This window comes from Phoenix dactylifera, chromosome 14 (assembly GCF_009389715.1).
Source record: "Phoenix dactylifera cultivar Barhee BC4 chromosome 14, palm_55x_up_171113_PBpolish2nd_filt_p, whole genome shotgun sequence".
Lineage (NCBI taxonomy): Eukaryota > Viridiplantae > Streptophyta > Magnoliopsida > Arecales > Arecaceae > Phoenix > Phoenix dactylifera.
The window spans coordinates 10,514,187-10,536,788 of record NC_052405.1 but is presented as its reverse complement, the minus strand read 5'-3'; the positions used below and the strand labels follow the sequence as shown (position 1 = coordinate 10,536,788).

The 22,602-nt window shown below is 36.8% G+C and overlaps 1 protein-coding gene and 1 long non-coding RNA gene across 5 annotated transcripts; one reads left to right on the top strand and one right to left on the bottom strand.

The window, feature by feature from the left end:
- Window positions 1–474: 474 nt before the first annotated feature.
- LOC103715418 lies at window positions 475–9,180 on the bottom strand. 3 transcript variants are annotated; one of them, XM_008803030.4, is made up of 6 exons: window positions 8,912–9,179; window positions 8,526–8,557; window positions 6,656–6,844; window positions 4,794–4,844; window positions 888–952; window positions 475–788 (listed from the first exon to the last, which is right to left on the bottom strand). In XM_008803030.4, exons 1-6 carry the CDS (start codon window positions 8,968–8,970, stop codon window positions 708–710), a joined length of 477 nt encoding a protein of 158 aa, XP_008801252.2. In that variant the 5' UTR covers window positions 8,971–9,179; the 3' UTR covers window positions 475–707. The 3 variants fall into 3 exon arrangements, with proteins under 3 accessions (XP_008801252.2, XP_008801277.1, XP_008801260.2); XM_008803055.3 differs by lacking the exon at window positions 888–952 and having other exon boundaries at window positions 8,912–9,180; XM_008803038.4 differs by lacking the exon at window positions 4,794–4,844 and having other exon boundaries at window positions 8,912–9,180.
- A 7,228-nt stretch (window positions 9,181–16,408) lies between these two features.
- LOC103715444 lies at window positions 16,409–18,180 on the top strand. Of its 2 annotated transcripts, none has more exons than XR_005514845.1 (2): window positions 16,409–16,855; window positions 17,267–18,180. It is a non-coding gene; the product is annotated as an uncharacterized LOC103715444 (long non-coding RNA). The 2 variants fall into 2 exon arrangements; XR_605390.3 differs by having other exon boundaries at window positions 16,575–16,855; window positions 17,202–18,180.
- The last annotated feature ends 4,422 nt before the right edge of the window (window positions 18,181–22,602 follow it).

Below are 22,602 nucleotides of genomic sequence, written 5' to 3'. Positions count from 1 at the left end.
AGCCACCCCTTTTTATATTAGATTACTTAATTGTAATCCTGAATGGTCCATCATCCTGATGAGTAAAAACCCATAATTTGTTAACTCTTCGGACATACCTTGGCCGCTGACCAGAACTCTGGTTTCCACCCTCAAGGCCTTGTCAGTTGTCACCCTGATTTCTATTCTGTTCTCTGAACAAATAGTAATTACATTCTTTACTGAAGCAAGATTAATCACATAGGTCGAATTGTTACTGAAAAGACTAATTACCTCCAGATTTAGGCTACCTGCAAAAAACAAGAATACAACTCATCTGTCCCAAACGTTTCTATAAAGCCAGAGTGCTGAGAGTACACTACATAAGATCAGTTTGTCCGGGGCGAGACAAACGTATCACTTAGATTTTTTTTTTTTTTTTTTTTGGTACAAAAAAGTCAGTTGGTTGAAGAGACATAATTTGCCAAGAAGCACATCCATCATGGAGGCTAGACATGGAAAAGCAAGCATGTGTTACCTTAAAAACTAAGATTTACCAACAATCAGTGCAGCAGTAGCTCTGTTCCACTGCTTCCAACACTAATTATAACAAGGTATGCATTTCTACACCACTGGGATTAGTAAGATAGAACAAGTAGTTCAGTACAGATGACACAAACATTTAGTCTACGAATACATAAACCATTAAAGTAGCTTCCAAAAATTCCCAATTCCATCCATGCAGGTAATCAGCTACGCTCACTGGCAGTCGGCACAGCATTGATCTGAGCATTATGTATTGCACGTCGTAGCTCAGACAGAAAGTCCATCTGCATATAACATAAAGAAGGGCAATGATTTAGGAATAAGAACCAAATTTTAGAGAGTAAGAAAAAAGCAGAAAGCAGAAAGATTCATTATGTTTCCACCTGATGTGGAAGCTTCAAATGACCCCACGACGACCCACTAGCTCCAGAATACATTGTTGGTCTTTCTGGTAGAGGCCAAAAATAAACGAGGTATAGAATTGAAATGCACATAATTATAATTTATTCACAATTAGAATAATCATTGCAATGATTGACACATCATATGGGTGTGACTGAGCGTGTGCAGACATTAACAAGCATGTGAGAGCAAGAGGGGGAGGGTGGGCAAGTAACATGCAGGGAATATCGGGCATACTTCACATATATTATGTTCAGTTTGCAGTAGATATACCTTTCAATGTTGATAACATGAAGTTTCGCATTAACTTCTATGGTTAAAAATATTTCTTATCTAAGGGCTTGTTTGGTATTATCATTGTTTCGTGTTTTTGTCTCTCCCAATTAGTGAAATACAACATGGAAATTGATGTTCAAGATAGCATTCACATAAAACTTCTGATATTCCTTGCTTTTAGTTTCACATTTTCTGAAAGCAACAAATCTTTGCTACCATGAGCTCTGAAGAATTTAGAAACAATTTTTTTTTAAAAAAAAAAATGGTTTCATCATATATATTATTCAGTGTAGTTCAATTTTCATCTCAGGATTTTTTGTAAAGAAAAGAAAACAAGAAAGACCGAACAGGCCTTGAATTATTAAAAACCGAAGGGCTTTAATAGATCCCGGAAATCTTGACCATACCGCCACCAAAGAGGGTGGCCCAGTCCACAGGCTCTTGCTACTGCAGAGTCAGAGGAGGATAAGATGTAAACAATCTTGCCCCGCATGCAGAGACGCTGTTTTCATATTTTGAACCCTTGAAACCTGTGTCACAATAGAGTAACTTTACCATTGCGCCAAGGCTCACCCTCACTATACTACCACCACACTTGGTAAGAACCTATCTAAATTTCATTGAGCTACTGACATTTGACCCAGCTTAATGCGTCCAAGAGAGACCAAGAAATTGAATTTTCAAAATTCAGGAAATAATGAGTTAGAACTCTTCGAGAAAAATCATTGCATTTTCCTCATAAGTTCCCTTCCAAAAAGAATTGTTCAAAATGAAGAGGGGAACTGAGATACTGTAGCGGTAATGCAACCAGCTAGGCGTTGGGGGTCATTGGAAATGCCTTCGAAATCAACAGAACACCAGGGCAGGAGAGCCCCATCTATTGCCTCAAGTGAAAAATATGTTCTACCCAGATTTACTGACATCCTCTAATGGTCCCATAAGAATCTATAGCTGGAAGAACACAATCACAATGTATACAACAAAAAAAAAAATTCAACAGGTCATTTTTCCAATTAAAAAAAAAGAAGAAAATCTCAGATCTCTTACTTTCTTAGAATGAAAGAACCTGTCATTTGTTAGTGCTAGCATTCTTCTATTATTCAGGTTATGGTCCTTTTTTCTGTGGTTACAGCGCACAATGTTTAGGCAACCAAGAATACCATCTAGACATTTCTATAAGCTGTCGACACAGTGAGAAGCTTTTCAAACTCAGTCTTATGGCCTCTTTGTCCCTACAAATGCTGGGTTAATATTCCAAATTCATAATAGAAGAACCTAGGCAGAAATGCAGGGTCTCTGGAGTGACATCTGATAGATTCAACACAGTTCAGTTGAAATGGGATATTTGATTACCTGCCAGATAATTGGTGTCCCACTAGTGGATACAGTAGATTCTAGAAACAACCATACCAGTCTCATTTAAAAACTGACTGCATCATTAGAAGAGAAGACATGTCTTGGTTCCAGATTCCTACTAAAAAGCGACAGACAGCAGTATTTGAGGAACTTAAGTTCTCTACCTTGCATCCTTGCCAGCCTTATATAAGTCAGAAGATTAGAGACTCAATCTTTGGAGGGGTTTGGAGCTTTGCTGTGAAGTTTACATCTTCCCAACCGAAGGTGAAATTTATTGTGGATGCAAGAAGTCAAGACAAAACATTTCCTAGGTACATCCCTCCCAAGTCTTTTCTTGGTTGGTTATCCAGGGAGAAAGCATTGGATGTGCCAACATCACGAAGAATGCGTAAGAGTTTCACTATAAATATGAGATTGATGGAAGAGGAGATATCTACTCCTCGTCAGTTAAGCTGGTTGTCTATAGTAACACTGGAGAAGATTGGGAAGAGAACTGACTTTCCTTGAATATGACAAAATCCTGTCAACTGCTTTTAAGCCGGTAGAACAACAGAAAGAACTGTGCCAAATCACTCTTGATTACAAGCGGTTGGCTTGTTGATGCAATGAGACTTGCAAAGAGCACCTAGGGCAAAGATAAGAAGATGAGATATCAAATACTGGAGAGGGAAAAAGAAAAGAATGAGCCGCTTCGACCAACTAAAAAATTCAATAGTATTAAGATTGATGGAAGACTTCAAAATCTGCTTAATATCCTTGGCAGCTTACATAAATCTTTAACAAACTAAAACCCAGAAAGATTCATAAACTAAAATCTCATTTACCTAAAGATTTTGATTCCCACAATGTGTTCAAAATCGGCAAAGGTCCTTGATAAAAAATATTTAAATCGTAAAGATTATCCTTACAAGAGTATGTGACATATGGGTGCCAAGATATGCATACTGCAAGCTTGATGGCTAAGTCTGGATTGCAAATGATTTAGTCCCACCGGATGAACCTGCTGTCTTCAAAAGAACCTTTCCCTAATTTCAGTCATTTTGGTATAACCCAGGAATTCCTTTCGCAAAAGATGCTTGTTTTCACACTGTCCTGGGAATATTATATTTTTCTTGTCATCACCAAAATTCAATGATATTGGGTGAACACAGCCCAGCAGGCATACATGCCAGGCTCCAGCTTAGTGCACCTACTGACACCTTTCAAAGCACTTTGAGTAATTCACCTCACCCAGCCCCTTCATGCAATATTTGTTACCTATACATATCGATACCTTTTCCAAGAACCAAAACCATTGGAAGCCAATAAAAAGGTATCATCAGCTTCAAGCAATCATGATCCACAGTTTCTTGCTAATGATTTTATCAAAGCATGTGATGCAAGGAATGTTTCTTGTAGATATGTTACCAACAACACTACTACAAGAGTTCAGCATCAGTTTTTATGTGCTAATATGCATCCATCATTATGTGATCGTGAATGTGCACATACATGTGTACATGAGCATGCACACCTACATGTTTTGATTGCACGAGGCTGCATGCCCATGCCATTCTTACTAATACATGCAAAGAGTAAGCAGCTGTCCCACTTCCATGTAGAGGTTAATTTATACGTTAGATAAATGGACAAAGTTCCTGGGTCTAGGGTAATAGGCTAATAGCATTCCAGATTCTTGATCAAGGGGATTGTATAGTGTCAAATATAATGGTCAATACAAATGCAACAGAGGTGTGGCAAACCAACTGAAGGGATCCATAGAAGTAGAAACTAGGATTTGTTCGCACCAGGTTTGTGCATAGCATTATTTGGAAAATCTAAAAGCTTTCATAACCTCAATACCCAATTTCTTTTTAGAGATGATGGATAAATACTTATAGAAAATGAATAAGTGTCAATTGTTTCTTTCTCCAAGTCTCAGGGGATATCCTACCACATAGAAATCAACATTCATAACCTTCCCTCATAACAGCTTTAGAGTATAAGCAATATAGAATATAAATACAGGAAATTCAGTGCTATAAATAAAATACTAGGATTCATTATACTTGATAAGACATCAAAAGAACCTATAATGGAAACATAATCTAAAAAAGACCACAAGAATTTCAAATCAAATTTGAAAGTTCATCGATTCAATCTTTCAAATGGAAATTTTGATTTGGCTAAGCAAAGCAATTCCCGAAATCAGCAACCACGCCAGTTCAACAAACAAACTTACAGAATTTACAAGACCATAGAGATATATAACCCACCAGATAAATCAACTGATGGATCATTGCACAAGTGCATGGCATTTGCCCAACCTACATATAAAATGTAAGTAGTGTGAGAGTCATGCAGCTAATTAACAGCATAAAACAATACAATACGACTAAAATTTGGTTGAAGCAATGTTGTTGTGGTGTATGGTTGTGCATAATTTCCAAAGAAAAATGTTAAACTAACAACAATCCTCATAAACAAACCAGGAAATCTGGATTATTCTAAACAAATAAAGTGAAAACTTGAGACAAAGTCACAAAAATAAGACTAACGGAGCAGATTTACTTAAGATGAATGATTACACTGGTTGCTGAGCATGTACCCCACATGAGTGCAGGAGCATGCATCCCACATGAGTGCAAATGAAGAAAATGATTTGCATATGAAAGCAATTTGGACAAAACATACAACATCGACATGCGCATAATTGGTAATCAAAAACAAAAATGATATCTCTGACAGTTATCTCAGCAGCCGCCTCTGATGATTAACATTCACCAATTAAAAAGCCTGGTAGTGAACACCCTAGCCTCTTGCAAACTCATGCTGTACTTTCAGGCTAATACCATATCGGTTTTGATTCTGAGCATGATGCAGATAATATGGTATTATTGAAAAATAAAGCAAGTCTATGATAACGAAAACATATATCCAATGAGAGGAACTAAAATTTTTCGTAGTACATAACTGTCAGAAAATCAGGCAGCAACAATGTACACAAGCATCTGTTGAAGGTGTTCCCTGACAATCAACTTCAACCCACTTCAGTATGCTAGGCAGGTGTGCTCAGGAACATAGCACTAAATGGTATGTTATTCACTAACGATTATGTGCTGATAGCTTAGTGGATCAGGATCATAAAGCTGGCTCCAAGTAGCTGGGATAAGCCTGGATGGTTATGGTTAAGAATTATGTAATGATAAATACACATAAAAAAACGAATTTGCTTGCCAGGTTTTCAAAATTAAAAGAATTCAGCTTTGTCTACCTATCCTACATGTACATATGTGTGTATATCTATCGTTGTATACCATATACTGGCGTGGTTATAATACATACAGGGTACAAAAAGAGCACTTTACACCTGCTATAAAAATTCAATAATCAAATGCAAACTGAAAATCTAAACCACTGGATGTCATCTACAACATTACAAAGTCTATATACAAAAACATAAAAAATATCTTGTCTCTACATCAACTCTCCCAAATATATAGTTCACACAATACAGTGTGCTGATTTTAGGCAACCTAATATATAGAAGAGAAGTTCGAAAAAAATATGCTCTATAAATTGGTATTTAAGTCTTGTAGATCATGTCCAACAATTTAGAATTCCATGTTTCAACAAACAGCATTGAATTTTGCAATGGGTGCAAAGTACTGTTGTTATGCCCTGTGTGTACTACATGCATGTGTACATCCATGCAGGCTTGCGTGCATGCAAGCACATGCGCATGCAAACACTCCATAGAACCATCATAAACAAGTGAACCTATCATTGAGTCCTATACTGATGTTTAGGACAACAGTATTACTGAAGGAAACATCCTTACAATGCCACTCATTCTCATTATTTCCACTTCATGGAGTATCTTATATTGCAAGAGACCGGTGAACACGGTGAGACAATATTGAAATACATAAGATGCAAATGACAATCAAGCAGGTGCGAGAGACCGTGCCTTTTGCAGTTTATAGTTTTATTTTCCCATCTATCAATCAGAGAACACAACAAGTAATATGCATCACGTCCTTGCCAGCAATTTCACATGATTATGATAAAGGACTGACACATGGAATTTACATGACAACTCCAAGACGCAGACAGTAATTTGCAACTGCATACTTACGATCATTTAAAAGTTGTGCAGCCTCACTGGTACAACACCCATCTATGGGTATCAATCCTGGATGGTTTTCATTTTGAACATTGCTGCCACCAGCCTCCCCATGATCCGTTGAAGGAAAATTTCTCAAATTAGAAGCTTGACTCTTCTCCCCATCAATCCCATAGGAGTAACTTGTTTTTTCAAATCGATCTATACAGACAAACACAAAAGAATTACAAGTTCAAGCACTCGTGCAGAAATTACGAATAAAGGAAATGCAAAATGTTGCAAAACTTTAGATGCACAAATAATTAGATGTATGCAGTGGAAGCTTTCTATCTGGTGCAGAAGAGTATGTATCATTTCTTGCTAATAAATTGTTTATGATTGGTAAACACTGCAACTACTGCATTAAAAAATCCAGGTCTTGGGTACTTATGGACTTACAGTAGTTGGTTTAAGACATCCCTCAACTATCAGTCTTTGCTAATTTATTGATTATCAAGCACTGGATTCAAAATGATATAATATCAGATCATTCTATTGGTTTTTTTATTATAAAGAATGCAAAGTATCTGCAGCTATATGGTAATTTTAATTAGCATCACAAAGCACATACTATTGATAGTGAAGGCAAAATCAAAATGTTTACTGCAATTATGTTCATGTACTGTTCAGTTTGTCTTTAGGTCTATCAACTAATCCCATTTAGAATGTGTTCCCACAGCATCTCCAACTGAGATAATTAAGTATTTTGAGAAGATACTACTTCACCACAGAGAATAAAACACAAATGCAGGTGTTGATTGTTTTTTTTTTTAGGTAACTTGTCATTGTTATTTTCTTTATATCATTGGAACACCAAGCAACTGCAGGATGAAGGTTATATATATAACCCATCATTTAAACACAAAGGAAGACAGCTTCTTTTTAGCCAAAAGAACTATAATCTCATTGTCTGCACCTTATCTACTAACAAAAAGAAAAGAGGAACTACTTCCTTTTAAGTGTAGCTTTTGTATCTTTGACACTTGAAATCTTAAACATTTTAGCTCCATAAATTTCTTAGTTTGACATAACTTTGATCTTTTCCAAATGACAATGATATAATACTTGCAAAGTCAAATAAGGATGCAACTCCATAATTTCAAATGAATCTATATATACAAGGTAAAAGCGACAAGTTTTTATTCATGTCAAAGACATCAGGAGAAGCCTGCGGCCATCATTTCACAAGAAAAAAGTCCTCCCATTCTAGATAACCGTAATCAAAGATATACACGCAGTAGCAAATACTTTTCTTTTTTTTGAAATTGTAAATCACATACAAGTTTTAACATCTAAAAGTAAAGAGAGAAAGCTAATAGGATATCATACTACCAGCCATCGATTTCCCTTCCCACCCCACTTACCAATATGCTAGCCCGAGAAGTGTAGATAAAGTCCTACCAAAAATTGGCTACTAATATTGTTGGAACTAGATATTTCAGATTTTTAATGTGAAAGCTCGAAATAGGTTTTTTTTTAAAAAAAAAAAATTGACCGAGACTAGCTAAAATCATCTAAAATGAGTAAACAACAACCGAAACCAGGCTTACTCGCGAATCCATTTCAGCCAAGACCTTTTGGACCTCAGGCTAACCTTGATGCTAAAATTAAACTTGCAGATTATTCTTGAACATTTGAAAATTAATAAATCTTTCTATTTAAACCCAATTTGGTTGTGAGAATATACACAAGTAAATTCAGCCCACTCCTTAAGCTCAAGGTCGCAGTTTGAGAAATAGTTACTACAAGCACTGCACACGTATTACCAATAACAGAAAAACGAAACTATGTCAACGACAAACAACCATCATCTATCACAAAGAGAAGAGTATAAAGAAAATACCTCCAGATTTGCGCCGGTTGAGGGATCGGTTCCTGAGACATCAAGCCGTTAAACAATTGAGAAACTAAAAAACAAGTAGATAACACCAAAAAGAATACGATCAAACGAACGAAAAAGAAAAAAAAAGAGCAAAAACTGACACCAAAAAGAACAAAAAGAAAAAAAAAAAAGAAGCAAAAACAAGCATATAACACCAAAAAAGAATCATATGTAAAGAACGAAAGGGGGGAAAAAAAGAAGAAAGTAGAACCCACAATGCAGAAAACCCAATAGAAATCGGAACCAAGAAAAGAAAGCATTGGAATCGGATAGATCTCTCGAATCAAGAAACGGGACGATAGCGATTCCAAGAAAACGGCGAAAGGAGAGGGGGGAAGATGGTGTACCTTTGAGCGGGAGGCGCGTATCTCTTGCCGCCCTCGGGATTGTTGTTGTTCTCGATCATCTCAGCCCTCCGGCAACGAGGGGAGAAAGAAGAATAGGAGAAGAGGAGAAGAGAGAAGAGAAGACTTCTTCTTCTTCTTCTAATGGGGAGGGGCGGGGGGGACGGAGCTCTCGCTCCCCTTCGGCTTCTCCCACGGCGAGATGCGGTGGGAGACCGGAAGGGGGAAAAGACCAGAGGACGGGATCGGAGCCTCCGCCGTTATGTCACCCTCTCGTTAATCCCCTTCTTTTAGTAGTCAATAATTGGGACTTGGACTAGTCTATAACTATAAGCGGCAATGCTTCGTGCGGTGCGGTGTTTGTTACCATAAAAGGGGGTGACCAGAAGAGGAGAAGGGAGCTCACATTGAACTTGGTTCATGTGGTGAAGAAGTTCTTCTTCAAGGAAATTACAGCAGTTGTTCACCTGAAATTATAGAATAAAATGAATTGAAATCAGGCTTTTGTGATGTGAATAATTGGATGTGTTGTGATCATGGATTCAATAAGAATTCAAAAGCATGGGGTTGCTTACAAGAAAATTCCAGTTGATTTGGGCACTTCATTTGGGCCAATGAAGCTGCCTATCAGCAAGGAGGGGCACTCCATTTGGGCCAATGATTTCTTAGGGATCTTGCTTGCTTGCATTTTGCTTTCATATTTCTTTTCTGATGACAAGCATTACCCTAACTCATGCAATGCAGTTCTCCTACTAATCATCTTATGAAATTGGGCAAATTTTATCATGCCATATATAACTTTTTTATTATGGGCTTTGTGTAGCAGGGCTATGTCATGCTTCGGATCTGGGGTGTAATGCATGCAATGCAGTTCACCTACTAATCATCGATGCATTAAAGAAAAAAAAATCCAATTCCAATTATCTAGTCCAGATGGCCCTCACCTTGCATGGATGTCACATAGAACATCTCTAAACTCTCTATTGAACTTTTTTTTTGTCAGTATTACTCTCTTTTGGATTGGGCCATGAAGTATGCGATGTGCTAAAGATTTGGAGTCTAAGAGGGATTTCTTCATAAACTATTCTCCATCGTTAGGGGAGGAGGGGAGAATATTTTGGATCATGGAAACAAATGTTTCAGGTTAAGTCGCTATGACGGCCATCGCAAGATCAGCTTTGGCAAAGCTTTATAAAAGATCCAACAAAATACTTCTCATCTTAATTTGTAATCTTTTTCTTCACCAAACCCTGTGGCAATGTTTGTGCCAAGTTGCAATATTTATTGCGTCTCAATTTCTCCTTGGAATTAATGAAATGATCCACTTGAGGCTAGTGTTTGCTTCTAACAGAGGAGTTCAGAGAGAAATGATTCCTCATGTGGTATAATGGAAACACTTGCAAGAGAGGAATATTGACATATGTTGTTTTCTTGATTATTGGCTCTGTTTGGGGGAGCTTTTGAAGGGCCAAAAAGCACTTTCCGGCCCTCCAAAAGTACTTTTAGATAAAAAATGGTGTTTGGTAAAATTTTTGGAAAGCTGTTTCAGCTTCTGCGGAAAGCTGAAAACAGCTTTTAGGAAGAAGCTCCAATTTGGAGCTTTCCGAAAATACTGTTTTCAGCTTTGTCGGAAAGTTGTTTTTTGGACCAAAATACCTCCATTTAAATCTCACTTTTTTCCTCCAAAACCCTCATCCCACCTCTTCCTCTCTCACCCATCCCCTCCCTCTCCCTCTCTATCTTCTCTTCCTCTCAACGTCGCCGCCTTTATTCCTTCTTCCTCTTCTTTTTTTTTCTTTTTTTGTTTTTGTTTTGGGAGCTCGTGGCTGCCACGGTGGCAGCCACCATGTCGGCCACCACCCATGGCCGACGACCCCTCTATATTTCAATGAAATAAAATAATAAATAAATAAATAAAATAAATAAAAAAGAAAATAATGAGTGAGTAGCAAATAATCTGATCTAAATAAATAACTAAATAAAAATATTAGTAATTATTTAACCAATTTAATCACCTAGCTAGAAAATTTGTTAGAGGGATAAATGGTCATTAGAATAATGAAAAATTAATTTAAACTAATAATTATAATATTTTATATATTTATTATTGTATTATACTATAAATATAATATTATATTACATTATATCATAATACATTGATATGTTATGTTAAATAATTTAATATTATATTAAATTATTATTCTATAATACATAATGTTATAGTACTATATTATAATAATATTATATTACATTACATTAATATTATACTATATCATATATTTATGTATTAATACATATTATATTTTATTATGCTCTATTGTATAATACTGGTAATGTCCTTTATGGTCATTTTGTCATACAAAAGTACTTTCTCGGTTTGTTTACCAAACACATGTTAAAGTACCACAGCACTTTAGAAATGTAGTTACCTAACAACAAACAGTTTTTTATAAACGCTCTACTTCAGACAGCTCTACTTCCAACAGCTCTACTTCCAAAACCTCTACTACTAATAGCTCTCCCAAATAGGGCTATATCTCATGTCAATCTTCATTAAGGTCTGACATATGCATGAGAACTCATTGCAAGCATAAGCTGAGTTTGGTTTTTTGCTGAAGGATCTTAAATGTACAATTAGAAGTTAGAGGAATTGCTATTGCGAGGTGCACCACTTAGGCTGTTAGAATGTTAATGGGTTCAAACTTTGTATGAATAATATTAGGTAGACCCTTACCATATATCTTTTAAGACACTTCAATTAATATCTAAATCAAGATTTTTGTAACAACTAAAATAGAGAAAAAATGGCAAAAAATAGTTTTGGAAGTCAAAACAATCGAACAGCGCCTAGTTTTTGTTGTTGTTGTTGTCGTCGCCGTCATCGTCATGACTTTTGATGACAAGATTCGAAGAAAATCAAGAAGCTAGTGTGCTGTTATTAAGTCTCGAATTACATTTGAGATGACAGAAATAAGTTGATCCGCTGGGCATTTCTAGCAAGTTAGCTTGTCATACTCACATTCTGATTAAATATTGAATAATTTGTTGATAGGAAACAATGTGGGCTGGTTAAACTATTGGCAAATTTCTTGTGGTTATTCTTTTCTTAGATTTGGATGATAGATGACCAAATCTTTGTATAAGATTTTTGATCCTATCAATCAGTATGAAATAAAGGTTACATATTTTCTTCTTTGTTGGAATAATATAGTAGTACTATTTTTGTGCTGTGTTAGCTTTGTTTTTTTGCTCAATGATTCATTTCCAAATGTTCATCCAGAACAGAGATTGACACCATATTTACACAATACGGTAATCAAAAAAAAAAAAAAAAGAAAAGAAAAGAAAAAGGCTACAAAGCAGACCGTTAAGCAACTGCTTAATGGTCATAGGTTGAATTGGCTATGGGAGTTTAGATCGTCCTAGTGGTAAAAGTAGATCAAATAATATCCGTTTGAATTTGTTTTCATATTCAAATCTATCCGGATATGAATATAAATTTAAATATCCAACTAATATCCATATCTATATCAATATTCGTCAAAAAAAATAAAAATATGAATAAATAACTATCCTATCCATATTTCAATATTTGATTCTATTTGTAATCTTATTTAATTTAATATAGCGCTCATGAATTTTTAAGAAAAATAAATGATCACATTAACATACTATTAACTTGATTTATGATCCCCTTAGTAATATCTTTGATTCTATGGTCATAGAGCTTAATTATCTAATTTATATCCATATTTATATCTATACTTTTAGTATTCAATTTATATTTATATCCATTTAAAATAAATATAGATATGCATCTTGCTAACATCCATATCCATATCTGTATTTGCCAAATAAAACAAATATACTAATACTCGATCTAGTTTTAGTCCTATTTTGTCAATTCTCATGAGGGAAGTTGTTTAAAATATTATAGTGAAAAAAAACCATGTGTCCGAATACGATTGCCTGCGTGCATCGCTCTGTGTAAAGTATAATTTCTCTATGAGACACCAGCTAGAAAAATATTTTGAACGCAATAAAACCATATAATCCAACTTCGGCTCCAATGTCTTCATCAAATCCAAGGCTCCAACTTTGATCTCTACGTGACCCAAGCGACGCTCACAACCCTCGACCTGGCCGTAAGCAACCAATTGGAGTACACTCGCCTTTCTTTTTTTAAGCTCTTGTCTTGCTCTTTTTGGATGCACTTAAACCAAGCATGTGTTCAGGGAGGCAAATGAGGCTATGGACTGGGCGGCTTTCTTTGTCGCCAACCATTCACGAGATCATCTATGGGTGGGAGAGGCGGAGATGCCTAATGCTCTCCACGTTGTCCTGTTTTTTGACATTCTTGGCTATATTCGTACACATTATTTATGATTCTTCCGTTTCAGCAAAAAAAAAAATAATAATAATAATAGTATTTGGTGTGTTCTCGTCCCTTTTGTGGGAACTAAACAAAACTGCCTCGGTAGAGAATGGAGATGAAGACTGCTTAAAACTCAAAGTATGTGTACAATAAATACCATAGGATGCATCCCCCTCTTAATCCATTTACCATTCATCAAGTCCTAGAGGAGACTTTTTTTAGATTTTAGACTGTCGTACCACCAACGCCAATTTCCATGTCTTGGCCAAGTTCCATCTCCATATGTTTAGTTCCATCCTCTCCTCTGCGCTCTGATGCTTGGTTTGATGGATCAAACATCAGTTGAAAGAAATGGAGATTATCTTAGGTAAGGATAGTCTTTGTTAAACTTTGATCTATAAAATTTCCTAAAAAATTGTTTGTTCATAATAGTAATGTCTTATCGTTACATGAAAAGCTCTTGACCTTGTGAAGAAAAATGATTTGTAAAAATTGGCATGATAGACGTATGATTTTCAAATGTTAAATTATCAAGACAGCACTAAATGTGTGAGAAATTTTTGATGCGCATGCACCAACACCCAAATATAAAAATTAACAAACAAAAGATGATAAACAAAAAATAAATCGATAAATTGGGTTCCTCTAAATTAATAAAAAAATTATTTTATGTATCTTATAATATTGAAATTAGCTCTACCATGTTGGTGTATCCCTCTATCACTTGATCTAGCATCAAAAAATATTTAGATAAGTTACATCCAAAATTTGTGCAAACAATGAAAAAACAATTCGGATAAGATTCGCAGTGTTCTCTTTAATTGCTTTTAGTTTGTAAATAATAATCCTAAAAAAAAGAATAAAAAATGTCACAGTTTGAACCAAATGCTGGCATGCACTAAATGTAGAATGAAACCTATATATAATAAGAATAATAGAACACTATCATTACCATGCATGGTTTGAAACAGGGGTAGCTTAGAAATGGCAATTAGGAACTCTCTACTTTTAAAATTGGAAGGATAGGTTTCTTCCATAGATTATGGCTACCTGAGCCTACCAAAAGATAGAGAGAGAATTAAATATATATATATATATATATATACATGTATATATATATATATATATATATATATATATATATATATATATAGTTTCTAGCTCTCTAATGCAAACAATGGAATCATTTGGGCAGCCGGGAGGATGAAAGGAGTGTACCGGAACAGGATCAGCTTCATTTCTAGTTTATTTTATGGGGTTGAGGACTTGGGGGGTAGTGTTCTATGTGCTCTTACTTTACAAACTTCAGTTTAAAGATGGAACTCCTTGGTACTATAACAAGCAAAAGGGAAGTACGGAAGCTGAGTTTTCTAAGTAATCCAAGGTGCAAGTTGGCCGGCAATTTCCAGCCAAGCTTCCCTCGCATCTCTTTATTTTATTATATCCTTTCATCCCTTCCTTTGAACCCAATCTTAGAAAAAAATTATGGAAAAGTTTGTAGGAGTAAAAAATCTAAAAAATACCTTTTGGTTTTTATTTTTTTTTAATAGGCCCTTAGGTTGTTGCAAATGGTATTAAAATAGTTATGATTCATGAGCAGTATGAATTAGGAGACACTATAGTGTAGGCCAGTTGGAACTGATCAATGAATTTGGATCTTTAGCCTAATAATGATATTAGGATTTAAATAGAGGAGGCATGTGAGGATTCATGTACATATATATTTAGTCTCACATCGGTTATGCACTGAATCGATCTTAAATATTTGTATATGACCAAAAAATCTAAATAATATATTCCGACTAGCAACTTTGGATGAGATTCTGAACGAATATGATTTGAGTAATAAAAAAATCTATCGAATTCTAATTTTGTAGCTGCCGATCACTAACGAACGTCCATAATTTTTCAAGCAACCGATCTAAACTTATGGAATTTAAAAATATCTATAAATTATAATTTAATAAATAAAGATTTTGTGGATGAATATTCATTCTTTCATTTTTAGGGCCCTTGCTCCGTGTTATACTACGCTCAATTACTATTAGTCCTCGGATCATACAGTAATAACATGCATGATGAGATCATCCCTTCCAACAAAAAAGAAAAAAAAGAAAAAAAAAAGCCCCTACGTGCAGTAGCACACTGGTCCCAAAAACTATGGGCTGGGCTGCACATAGGATCATACAAAACAAAAGGTTTTGGAATCCGGGGTGCGTTTAATTGCATTAAAAGGGACCGCCTGCAATTTCAGTGATGTCAGTTGGTACACGTTTGGTGTTTCATGTACTGCAAGTGTAAAATTTAGATCTAATTCCAATTTCAAAAGGCATTCCTGCAAGGCTGCAACCGAGACAAATCAGCAAGGACAATTGTGGACGCTCTTAGTGAAGTTGCACCCTGGTGTAACTCTAGATCTTGCCATGCTAGCTCCACCTAACAGAGCTTTATCTGTACCTCTACATTCAGAAATTTGTGAACATATATTACTTATCAGAATATAAAATTTAAAAACAAAGGTTCCATGAGGAATACCAACCATGTTTCATTGAGCTGGTTGTCATCAAAGATCCAGGATTGGGCCATCATCTCATAACATGAGCCTTTTGCCATTAACTAGTGAAGGACCATATATGATTTTTTTTTTTTTTTTGTGGTTCGGCGGTTTAAATTGTTCTCATATGAGCACAACCAGCTACATCACTATCAAGAAAACTACATAGAGCAAAACGAACTGAGGACTGTTGAGTCCATAGAAACTCTTCGGAATGCTGGGCAACAAAAAAGACGACCCTATCAGCCGCTTGGTTCGTCTCCCGAAGAACGTGTTTGATTTAGATCCCATGCATGTCAGACAGAAACGGATGCTTCACCTTCTTCTATCTCTCTGTCTGAAGACGATCAATCAAGACAGCAGAGTCCTCCTCTAATATAATCCTATCAGCCTCTAACACATATCTTGCATAGGACCATATATGAAATGTGGTGGGATCCAGGGAGAGAGTGACGAGGGGATGAGGGGGAAATGGAAAGGTGGCCAGGGGAGGGGAACCTTAAACGTCAAACAGCCTTGCGTTTCCCTGAGAAAAAGAAAAGATAAACAAAGTGTGGCCCACCACCCTTCCCCACTTGCATGGGTGAGGAGGGGGGTGGAATGGAAGGATGGGAGAATGCAGTGTATCCAACCCAATGTCTGAAAACCGCCTCTGTGGAGTCCATAGATATTCACTCGCAGCACCAAACATCAGACATAAAAATGTGAGGCACCCCATTTCAACATCACAGGTATTGCCTTTGTGCCTTTCAGGCATCCCTCTGTTCGCCCTTTCCCATCAAACAAGATAGCTACCACCCTCTCTCTTCTCCCTCAAGCACTTTGTTTTGGTATGTTCTTGTTTTGCAAGTATGTCTTGAGGACTTGGGAGAAAAAGAGCATGAAAGAATACATGTAGTGATCTCTCTTGTCATTGTTCTGTATTGTTGTTGATCTTGGTTTTAGAGGGTAGATTCATTCTAGGAGGGTTGGAATGGCAAAGAGTTCAGTTCCAGAAGTGGCAAGTATAATGGGGCAGGTATTCTTTTGCTTTTTCTTTCATGCTGCTCTTTTTTGATATTTTCTTGTGGATTTGGTGGTGATAGGTCTATGTTTGTTTCAATAATAAATAAGGTCCTAAATGGAAAATTCTTTATAATTATAAAAAAAAAATCTTAGGTACAGCACATTTTGATCCTCTGATGGATGTTTTAGGTGAGGGTTCTCTATCCCTCTGATCATCAAATGAACATCTAGAATAAGGAATCTTTTTTTTTTTTTTTTTTGTGTGATGCTGTGTGGATATGATTTCCTCTTCTTTGTTGTTACTTTTAGTTCCTCTTCTTGTCCATATTTTGCACCTGAATTTTTCATTGTTTTGCCAGGAAATTGCATGTTAAATCTGTTGGATTGATGTGGATCCTCATCCCAAAATTTTCATTTTTAACAGGTAAGTTTGAGTTAGATCTTATATGACTCGATGATATAACTATGGATCGGCCGCGATTTCGACGAAATTAGCATCAGTGGAATGCCAAAATACTCCCAGAACTTGTGAATCTGGTCACTGTTTTGGGGAGCTATATATAACAACATTCACTGTTCCTTTAAAACTATTTGATTCCGAAAGCTTCTGCATCAAGATCTCTGACTCCCATTGTAGGAACATCAACCCTTCAGACCAGACTATAGCTATCTACCTCGCAGTTTCCCACCCTCTTACGGTTTAACAACTCACATTGTTGGTCTCAGAGTCCATCTTTAGCTTTGTGAAGTCGATAACAGGAACTTGAAATTGCTAAGTAGTTTTGGTGTATCATATCATTCAGGAGAAGAAAGAGAAGGCTATATATCATTCTAGCTATCAAGTAACAACCATTGGGTTGCTCCACAAGAACGAGGGGATTTTAATGTATTTTGAGACACCGAGCACAGAGTCAAGATTGCCAAAATTTCAGAACTTGAGGGCTTATTGGGTTGGCGTGATGGAAGGTGGTGAAAGGAGAGATACATCAACAAGTGGATCAAGCAACAACAATAAAAGGCCTCAGCAGCATGGGCTCGACCGCAGAGCCTTCTCTTCCAACTATTTCAGCATGGAATCATTTCTGGTGCTCGTCTGCCTCACTGCATCATTGCTGATTCTTCCACTGGTTCTGCCTCCATTGCCTCCGCCACCTTTCTTGTTACTGCTGCTTCCTGTATGCATGCTACTTGTGTTAATAGTCTTGGCTTTCATGCCCTCTGATATCCGGAATATCGCCTCCTCATACTTGTAAAGAAGCTTCATTTTATATCGAGACGAGCGGAATGTGTTTTTCCTACTTTACTTTTGAATGATAAGATCGACACTTGCAAATTAAATTTTTTCTGGCATTCGGTGAAATTTTCCTGCTAAAATGGAGGTGATTACATGCCCATGGAACGGAATAACTTGAATTTCGATTGACCTTCGAATCACAGTGATGATGAAACTGCTGAATCCATGCTAAAACTTGCATATTTTGCTAATTGTTGAATGCTTGCATGCCAGAGTCGAGTATTGCCGGTTTCTCAAAGAAAGCAACAACTAAGAATCTTGAGCATATGGAGAGGTATTTTATTTTATGGTTGAGGGTGTCTATTTTTGTTTGGATCGCATAAGCGTCTTGAAAACTTTGTTCGATATGGACTGCACTTGATAAAAACAGCCATGTGTGGCCTAATTTGTAGAATCAAATGGCTGGGATAGTTGCAATACGGAAGCCCATGGACTCTTGAGTTTGGTGTTTTGAAACTGGCGAGTGTTTAGAACTAAAGAAGTGCTCCACATTTTGGTGTATTCATCCTTTGTTGCGAGACTGGCGGGGTCTTTTAGGCCAAGTATGTATTTTATGAAGCTAATAGGGCTGCGGATTGGATGATTGCTTATGTAGCCAGCCACTTCAATAGCATTTTATGAGCCGGTGATGAGGAGTTGTTCTTACTCTAAGGCATTCTATTTTTTTAATTTTATTGGGTACATTTCTACTGTATAATTTATCCGCCTTAGCAAAAATTATAAGAAAAAAAAAAAAAAGGTAGGTCGATTGCTCTGGATTTGCGAAAGATCGGACGCAGACAGGAGAAAGATCCTGTCGCTTGGTCAGCAGCGAGGATTGGATCTCGATATTTGAGATAGATGGGGCAAGAGAGGTACTGTCGCTTGGTCAGCAGCGAAGATTTTTCCTGTTGCAGGTTGTCGCGTTTTGCATGATTTGGATGACGAGAACTCATCTAACCTGTAGAAGAATTATCTAATTTCACGTCCCACTTTGTGCGTCTTCCAAGCAATAAGCAACACCTCGTTGGTGTTGCATGAGCAAGGGATGCTCTTTATAAAAACAAAAAATTAATTATAAAGATATAATACATATGTAATGCAAATAAAAAAGAAATAAGAGTTTTCAGTCGGTATTAAACAATTTTCTGTTTTCATTTGTTTAACTATCATCTGGAGACTGGAGTAATATATGATATAAAGTATAGCACCCAGAAGTAAGGATTGAGGTCCTACGGGCGTCCTAGCCATTCCGCTCCGTTCCAGTGAGATTACGGTATATGGAAACTCATTTCTGTCTCCTATCCCAATCATTTCACCTTTATGCTGGCTAGGTCATGTGCCCATACAGGCTACAGCTGCCTCGCTCGAGATGTGCTCTAGGGTTTTTTTTTTTTTTTTTTTTTTATAATATATGAGACGATGCTTCAACCGTCGTTGGGAGGAAGGGCTTACCTTTATCTTGCTACTGAAGCGTCGACGCTAGTGTCATGCCGGGAGGGAGATAGGTAGGTTCGGTTCGTAGTCTCCTTCTATTGTATTTTTTTTCACGGGCTCGAAGCCTCAGACCTCTCGGAAATCCCATCTTCTACGTTCTACGGGCTTGGAATGCTTGGAAACAATTTTCCCACTATGAGTGTGAAGCTCGGCCTCATTAGGCCGGCCTATTGGCCCAACCTAAATTGTGGCATGAAGAGTTGTTTTAGTCAAAAACAGGGCAGAGCCTTGGTTGATCATGGTGGAGGAGGAGAAAGAGTACTCCTCCACTATAAACTCAATCAACCCTAGCCTCCATACCTATTTAGAGCCCCCCATGGACCTCCACCGACGATCATCAATCTCCTTTTTCTCTCCTTTCTCCCTTCGAAATCATGGCTTTTTGTCACCGTACCTGCCAGAAATCGGGGCTGCAGCGCTCATCGGAGCCGGCAAGAACCTCGAATTCTTCTTCTTTGGCCTCTCCTTTCCCTATTGATCTGTTGCTGGTCAGATTCCACCAAGGAATCGATCAGAAATCACTATGAAACCCCTCCTATGTTTCGCCTTTGATCTCCACTTCTCTCCCTTTTTCGGCCAATGCTTGTCATTGACGTTCAACGCCGAAGCCATTTGCCGCTTCCCTATATTAGGCCCTGGCCGAAGTCGGACCCCTAGCCGTCAGTGAGCAGGCTGGCATCCAATTACACCGAGCTAAGAAATTCTTTTTCTCAGCCTTTAGTTTGATTTTTGGATGGCCGATCGCCGCCGCCGACTGCCCTTCGCCTCATGTCTGATGTCTTCAACTCTGGCTGCTACCTTGGTGAACCACCATGATTACAGCCACCAACCGCCTCTTTCTCTCTCTGTTTTGCCAAGAAAGAAGAAGAAAGAAAGAAGAGAAGAGAAGAAGAGGAGATAGAAAGAGCCATCACTCTTGTTTCTCTCTTATTTTCTCTCTCTTCCTTCTCTCTTATCTTCCTATTTCTCTCTCTAAGAAGACCTTTGGATCCATGAACCGAGTTTCATTAACTTGATCTATGAACTCGAGTTGATTCCTAAAAAAAGGCTCCAGACTGCCCTGGTGCCTGAGCCGCCTACTATATCGATTATCCCAGCCTTGTTGAATATTCCTGAAACCCCTATTGATGAATCTTGTTAATTGGTCTTGGCCTGATTGAGTTAAATTTATTGAGCAAATTGTCTGGACAGAACCTACCCGACACTACCACATGCCTGGTCAAGTTTTCTCGTATTATTTTATTAAAGTCATCAATTAGAAATTAATTTTAACATTAATATTTTAAACAAGTCTAGCGGAGTCGCCTAGCAAAATTTGACAGTTTAAGACAAAATAGGTAAGTAGATCTTACACTTCTTATTATTTATCAAATGATCATATTTTCCATGCATAAAATTTGCATATGAAAAAATCATACTTTTTTTAAAAGCATATGTGTTATGAAAATTGTGTTTTATTATGAAAAATAGTTTCATGAATATTTTGATGAAAATAGTTTTGTTATGAAATATAAATCTGATCATGCCATTTAGTATTTTTCATCTATTTTATATATATATTCTAAGAAAAAGATATAAATTTTTTAAAAGCTCTCAGATTACTATGATTGTCTCTAGAAATGGAGCCAATTGACACCCTAGAGCTAGCATCCAATGAAAACGACCCTCTACCAACAGGTTAAAGTTAGTAATAAATACGAACTATAATATCTTGTTGATTACAAAGATGGCTCTGTCATGAGTTCTAGTGACAATGACATAAATATCTGTAAGTAATATTTTGATCCATGATAAGATTAAATGATGTGAAGAATATTTTACGAATTTATTTACAACATAAACTTGGAACTATATTTATGAAAGATGGATGATTTGTTCATGCATGATTAGCTATATTTTTAATATACTATACTATAAATTGCTTATTTTAGAATATATTTTATTTTTCTTAAAAGATGCATTGATATGGAAAAACTTATGCCTGATCCTGTAAAATAGTGAAAGGTGTACCTACTGAGCTATGACACTCATATATTTCTATTTTTATTTTTCTCTCTCTCCGAATGAATAAGATCGATAGAAACGAAAGATGGTCCAGACTTGAAGTTACTGCTAATAAGGTTGGCGGTTTTATAGAAAAATTTTAGTATTTTAAATTGAGGTGGGATGCAGGGTGTCCTATTCGGTGCGTAAACGGATAGCACCCGTCTTGCAGGATTTAAATTCTTGCCTACAAGTCTGCACCTTTTCTCCTATAGGCTATTTATAGATACATCGATCATGCCATGTTTCTACTTTGAAGCAACGCTAATCCCCATGTTTGCGATGAAAAACCATCAAAGGTTGTCTCTGGTTTTCACTCTAATGGCAAAGGAGGATTCATAGTGTGAAAATAAGGTAAATAATGGGCATGGCAAGCATTTCCTTCCCTTCTAAAGCTTACGTTTGCCTTATCTACTACTTGCAAATTCTAAGTTACTTTCAAAAAAAAGAAGTCTCTTCTCCAAGAGATTCTCGATGGTTGTCTGAGAAATTTTACAGAACTATTTATCATTTGGTGGCTATGGCTATTTCCTCTAGCCTAGGGTTATTTTGCATCTCATTGCAGACCAACTCAGCTGTCCAAGAGTAATTCCAAACTCTTAATTCCTCCATTGCTGCTGCTGCTACTTTTTAATGACTTGTACTGGAATTGTGAGGGCTGGTTTGCTCGTCATTGGGCTCGGCAGTTCTGACTCAAAACGTTAAAATTCTGAGGCTCAGAATGACACAGGATGAAGAATTACAAGGTATTTTCTAGTTATGTTGATGGAGAAACAAAATCAAATGCTTGCAGTTGGCAAAGCCAGTGCCAGGGCCCCAGCTGGGTTTTTGATGGAGATACCTTATCCTTTATCGATCATTATTACTTGAAGCCCGTGCCGGTGATGGTTTCTTGAGACAAGGATATGTTTGTCTACTATCTATGAATCTGGTCATCTATATAAATG

Coding starts and splice junctions, on each gene's coding strand:
- LOC103715418 (XM_008803030.4), bottom strand. CDS start 8,970: ATGATCGAGAACAACAACAATCCCGAGGGCGGCAAGAGATACGCGCCT. Junction 6,845..8,525: donor CAACCGGCGCAAATCTGGAG/GTATTTTCTTTA, acceptor TTGTCTGTATAG/ATCGATTTGAAAAAACAAGT. Junction 4,845..6,655: donor TGCACAACTTTTAAATGATC/GTAAGTATGCAG, acceptor TTTTATATGTAG/GTTGGGCAAATGCCATGCAC.